The 6,000-nt window shown below is 36.5% G+C and overlaps 1 protein-coding gene across 1 annotated transcript; it reads left to right on the top strand.

Moving 5' to 3' along the window:
* Positions 1-350: 350 nt before the first annotated feature.
* On the top strand, positions 351-2,824 carry CBG02579 (the record flags this gene model as incomplete). The annotated part of the gene is made up of 3 exons (XM_045242515.1): positions 351-540; positions 2,462-2,620; positions 2,820-2,824. The coding sequence occupies 3 exons, from the start codon at positions 351-353 to the stop codon at positions 2,822-2,824; spliced, it is 354 nt and encodes a 117-aa protein (XP_045092265.1).
* Between the last annotated feature and the right edge of the window lie 3,176 nt (positions 2,825-6,000).

The following is a 6,000-nucleotide window of genomic DNA, read 5'->3' as shown; positions in this document are numbered from 1 at the left end:
ATCAGTACAATTTCAGCTTTTCTTCTCCGAACCTCCACTTGTAAAAAAGTCTTCTTCTTATTCTTCCTCTTTTTTTCATCCTCAAGAGCGGTGGTCTCATCTCTTCATCTCTTTTTTTGTTTCCTAGTAGTAGAAGAATGTATACGGAGAGAGCTCAGAGACAGAGGAATCGAGACAGATACCCGTGTACCTCCCTATCCCTACGGCCAGCCGCAGGAGAATTTCTTGTCGTCAACTATGATGACGAAACCATTTTAAAATTTTTTTGATTTTCATTCTCTTTCTCATACTCTTGAATATCTTATCAACTTCCAAATTATCCGAATCCTTTTTTATCTGACAGTTTAGAAATGACGGAGAGCTCTCCGGAGCCACTGGATGATCTGTACGAAGAACGAGTACGTCGTCCAGTTGTAAGATGGCAGAGTATGAAAGAAGATGGAAAAGATTCAAATGGGCTTCGAAGGACGGAGACGTTACCGGAGATGCGACCTGGAAGACGTGGTGGAAGGAGGAGGCTTCGACCTAGGAATAATAATGGTTTGACTTTTTTTTCGAAACGGAAGACAGTTTTAGAGGCTTTTAGAAAAGTGATAAAAGTCCTAGTTGAAAGTTTTGAATATTGGTACTGTAGGTCTCTTTTTTTTTGAATTTTTAAATACTTAGTGATTTTTCGAAAATCTTTCGAAATTAGAGGATATTCGGTAATTTCCGAAGTATGTGAATTTGTAAAAAAATGGGTAATTAATGTTGTTTTCCAATGAAAAAATGCTTTGCGGTTTACGATTTTTTTTTTCTCCGATTACAATTTTTTTTCAAATTCCATTTACCATGCTTCCTGTAATAGAAGCCATCCTAAACCATTGACTTTAAGCCCAATTATCTCAATTTCTGTAAAAGATATCAATAACTTGTCAACTGATAAAATGTTTATCATAATGTCCCCATTATTTTATCAGTTGGCAAAGTTTTGATATCTTTTACAGGAATCGAGATAATTGAGTTCAAAGTTGATCGTCTGTGTGGCTTCTATTAGAGGAATACGGTATGCGGCTGTAATTTCTGTTAGGTTTGTTTTTTCATTATTTTAAATATCACAAGTCGTTTATCAGATAACTTGTACAAGATTTGTTAATTTCATTAGATTTTTATAACTATTATAAAATATCTTTATCTGTAAAAAAGTTCCTAAATGCTTCATTCCAGCCGTAGAGAAAAGGATGTACATAGGTCTTCATTATTTATCCTTTCAATTTATCGTATTTCTTCATTCTACTCTTTTCATTCCAATCATGTTGATCGAATATTCATTGGTTTTCCGATCACGTAATTTTCCATTTGGACCTGCCAATCAAATTCCAATCAATCAATACTCTTTGCTTGTAGTGTCAAAACACTTGTTATGTATCTGCTTCTCTTTCTCTTCATCTCTCCAATCTTCCATTATTCTTCGTTTCATCAGAATCTTTTCTTTTTTTCGTTTCCATCTTTCCATGCTCCTCCTCACTGGGACCAACAAAAGCAGCTGGTGGCAGGTAGAGAGATAAAGAGAACGAGAGGCAAAAATCCACTGAGAAATAGATAAACGGAATGAAGCAGACACGATGGAGAAATTCTGTGTCTAGAAAGAGTCGTCGGATGAAAATATTAGCTTGTCATACATCCTGTACTGATGGACGGATGAAAAAATGGGACACAGGGACGGCTAGAGCCAAGATGTGTCATGTTTTGACCTGATATACCTGAAGAAAAGAGAGAAAAGATCCCTTTGCGGAAATCTGATAGGGGTGTGAGAAAAACGAATAACGGGGCGTAGAAAGTCGAAGAAAACGAAGACGAAGAAAACGGTGTTTTGAAATTGGATCCATTTTCAGATTTTTGAGAAATTCAATTCGGGAAAAATAAGTTCTAGGCGTGAAAAATAGGTTGAAGAAATAATTGAATTAGAGTGAACGGACAGTGAAAAGAAGGGGAAGTTCGGATCCTAAAACTAAAAACACCTACCGTAAACACTCTAATATAATGTCCCTAAACCGTCAACTTGAGCCTCTATGTATTTCATTTCCCTCAAAAAATATCAGAAAGTGATCAACTAACAAAATGTCTATTATAATGTTCAAAATAACTTTTTAGCTCATCATTTTCTGCTATATTTCACAGGAACCAAGATAAATTGGATCAAATTAAAATTATGAACTAGAAAATTTAAAAATTAGGAAATGACCTAGAAAATCCTTATAATTAGGTCACGACCTAGAAAGTTCAGAAAATTAGGGCATGGCCTAAAAAACCCAAAAAGTTAGTTCATGGCCTAGAAAAACTGGGACGTGATCTAGAAAATCCAAATCCCATTTGTTGTTTACGGTAGATATGGTTTTCTCTTGCAAAATAAATGAAAAGTGAGACCAATAACGACGCAATAACGGTAAATTACTCTCAAAACCCAATTTATGATTTTCAGATGAAGATGGCGACTCGCACGGATCCCTCCAACACAGTTTTCTACGTGTTCCCGTTGGACTTTCTGGTCGATCATCTCCATCGGTGGCATCAATGGGTTCGGAACCAGAATCTTGTATCGACGATACTCGATATATGACAGACGATGATGATGGCATAGGTGAGTTCCTTTCGTGTTTTTCTTTAGAAAAGCTTTCAAAAACTAAACATCTCAAAAAGAAACACTTTGCATGAATGAATTTGGGTGAATTAGTGGTTGTGATTATTCATCCAGGAAGTGACATCATCTATTTTTATTACTTTTTCATTTGTTTCTATTTTCGATTTTTGTGAAGGTAATTGTGGTATTTCTGCAATAGTATAATACCAATAAATACCCATCAAAGTGCACACACAATAAATCATTTTTAAGCACATTTTATCTATTCCAATACACATGTAAACAAAGTCTAATCTTGTGGGTTTCTTCTTCTTCTTTTTCGTCTCTATTTCTCTTTTCATCTGACCAATCATTCATTTAATTATGCTAATTATATTCTAATGTGAGCCCTCCTCTTTATTGCCTTCATTTTACTGCTTCCCGATGTTCAACGGATCCCGCCTTTTATCCTCGTAAATCTGACACGTTTCTCTTTTGTGTGTTTCTATCGAGCACGGCTGAATAGAACGAACCAATTAACTTTTTTAAAACATACACAAACACTTTTCCAGAATCACTGAAAATATTTGAATTCTAGGTTTTCCGAAATCAAGAGGGAATGAAAGAGAGAATAGGAAGTATATAGAAAATTCTGGTATTGGGATGTGTCACTTACAGAAGACGTCGTTTTCTTCTGAAGGTTCGGTGTTCAGTTTTTATTATATTCTTCTGAAGATTATGAATTTCCTTTAAGAAATCTCATTATAGGTTTCCGAATTAAAAACTCTAGGAATAATCGGAATGGCCTTTTCGGAATTTGGAATCTCGAAAATTCCGAATTTTAAAATTTCTATTTTTCCTAGTATTCCGATTTCAAAATATCGGAAATCCAGAATATTCCAATTTTTTTAAACTCGGAATGCCAAAATTCCAAATTTTGTAATATCGGACTTTCAGAATTTTTAACATTCAATTTTTAACATAGAAATCCCATTTTCCCATCAGAAAAATTTTAAAAAAAGGTGAAAAATTGACAAAAAGATTTGAAAAAAAAATTAATTTACCGTAAACACTCTAATAGAAGGCCACCCGAACCATTACCTTTGAGCCCATACATCTCGATTCCTGAAAAAGATATCAAAAACTAGCAAACTGATAAAATGGTTTTGATATTATGACGAACATTTTATCCGTTTACAATGTCTTCCTATCTTTGACAGCAACTGAGAAAAATTGACTCGAAGTTGGCGGTTCGAATGCCCTTTTATTAGTGTTTACGGTTATTACACTCGAGACCCACACAGAGATTTTTTCCTGCGTCTTTGTAATACCGTAGTCCATAAAGCTCCAATTCCGAGAAAAAAACCGGAAATATTCCGATCAGAATATTTCAGAAAATGGTCGGAATTTTAGGAATTCCGAAATCTGATCATCTCTGAGGACGTTGCTGGTCTGTCCGAGAAAAACTTAAAAAATACCAGAGAGTTCGAGGAACTGAAAAAGTACCGTAATCCTGGAGATTCCCACTTTTCTCTGTATCTTTCTTTAGGAATAACCTTTCCATCCCATATCGAGCCCTTCAATTTAACCTACTTCCTGTCTGTGGGATGTGTCTTATTTCTTCTTTTTCTTATTTTATTCCTCCCTTGCCCATTTTTTCTCATTTTTCATTTTCTTTCATTCTTGATGAACTTGTGCTGCTGCTGGCTTCAGAAGACCCATCCTTCTCCGACATCTACCCGAGGAGCACCCACTCGCACATACATAGGCGGACCCACTCACCACATCTCTTCACACACCATATATACACTAATAACCTGGAAAAAACCTCACTGCTCTGCTTTTGCTCTTCTTGTCTGTCCAGTTTTCTTTCGGAGGAGATTTCTCGGGACGGGCGGATCGCTCAAGAATTTTGTCTGTTTGTGCGCCTGGAAGATGGCCCGAGGCAACCAGAAAACTTCACGTTTCCCTTCTTATATTCTCTCAGAGACAACAGACTAAAGTTTCGAGATTTTTGTTCTTTTGGAAGTCATGCACACAGTTCATTTCTCTCATCCTCGATTCGATTGTCTTCAGTCGACACCGGGTAATTCAATATTCAGTGTGTGACCCTTCCCACCCAGTTTTTTCTTCATCTTCTTCTTCTTGTTCTTCTTCGTTTTTCAATTTTTCTCAAAAAAAAAATTTGGTTTCTTTTTGGTCCCCTTGCCCCACCCAATTTGATTTTGGTGCATTTTTTGTAAAATTCAAAAACCTCGCTAGAATTTGCATCTATCGGTTAGAATCATCTGACCAGAGTGATGTGGAAAATGTGGAGAATTCAGATAAATTGGCTTTTTTCTTCTAAAAGATTCAAATCTTTCTTTGCAGGGCAGTTTAGCTTCTCGACGAACCTTTGGCCTAATTTATGACATCTTTGATAGTGCCGCTCAGTTCGGAGTCCCAGGTTTCTTCCAATTTCCTTTTTCTTGGCGGACTTTAAGATTTTCTGAGCCAGCCTCTAGTGTTCAATTTCCGCTATTAAAGGTTGTTTCGCTGATCTATCTTGATCTTCAGATCTTCTGATCCTCTCTCTCTCTCTCTCTCTCTCTCTCTCTCTTCTCTCTCTTCTCTCAAACGGATTCCAGAGTTCTCGATTCACTTATTTTTTCAGAACCTTCGACCCACCTGACCTACCCCTTTTTGCAAAATTCATTCTGCATGACCGAGCCATTTTTTGTGTCGAGGACAAAGCACTTTTTTGTCACTTTCGAATTAAAACCAAGTTGTTAAATAATTGATTGACTTCTGGACTCGGCCACAGGTTCGGCCAAACTTTCTACCTTTCGAAACTTTTTGACTCTTTTGGTATTCTGGTATTTTCTTTTTTCCAGCCTTCACTCATTTTTCTTTTTCTTCTTCTTCTTTTTTTTGCCTTCTTCTTCATCTTCTACTTATTCTAAATCCTTTCCTTCCATCGTGCTCTTCACTATTTTCGCCGTTTTTGCCATTGTACGCAAAGCACCGCCCGTAAGAAGCGGCAAAAGGAAAACGAAAGAAAAAGGCACAGGAAGGAAAGAAGAAGAAGAAGAAGATGCTGAAGCGAACAAATGCAAATTTTTTCGGCGACGTCGTTGACAACACGGCTACTAGAAGACGATTATTTTCAGACTTTTTTCACTTTCTTCTGGATTCTGAAGACACATCTTTGCACGCTGTAGCTCTGAAATGGGCCAAATTATTTTCAAAGATAACTTACCCAGAACTCCCGATTAATTTTTGAAGCGCTTTTCTGATTGCAATGAAATTCTGAAAATAGTTTGGAACTCCAACAACAAAAATTGAGCTTACCGTATTTGCTCTAAAGAAATCCTTTATGCGCCTTCACTTTGAGCTTAATTATCTCGGTTCCATAGAAAGAT

The sequence above is a fragment of the Caenorhabditis briggsae genome, assembly GCF_000004555.2.
Source record: "Caenorhabditis briggsae complete genome, chrII, whole genome shotgun sequence".
NCBI classification, from domain to species: domain Eukaryota; kingdom Metazoa; phylum Nematoda; class Chromadorea; order Rhabditida; family Rhabditidae; genus Caenorhabditis; species Caenorhabditis briggsae.
This window is presented reverse-complemented; position numbering and strand designations above follow the sequence as displayed.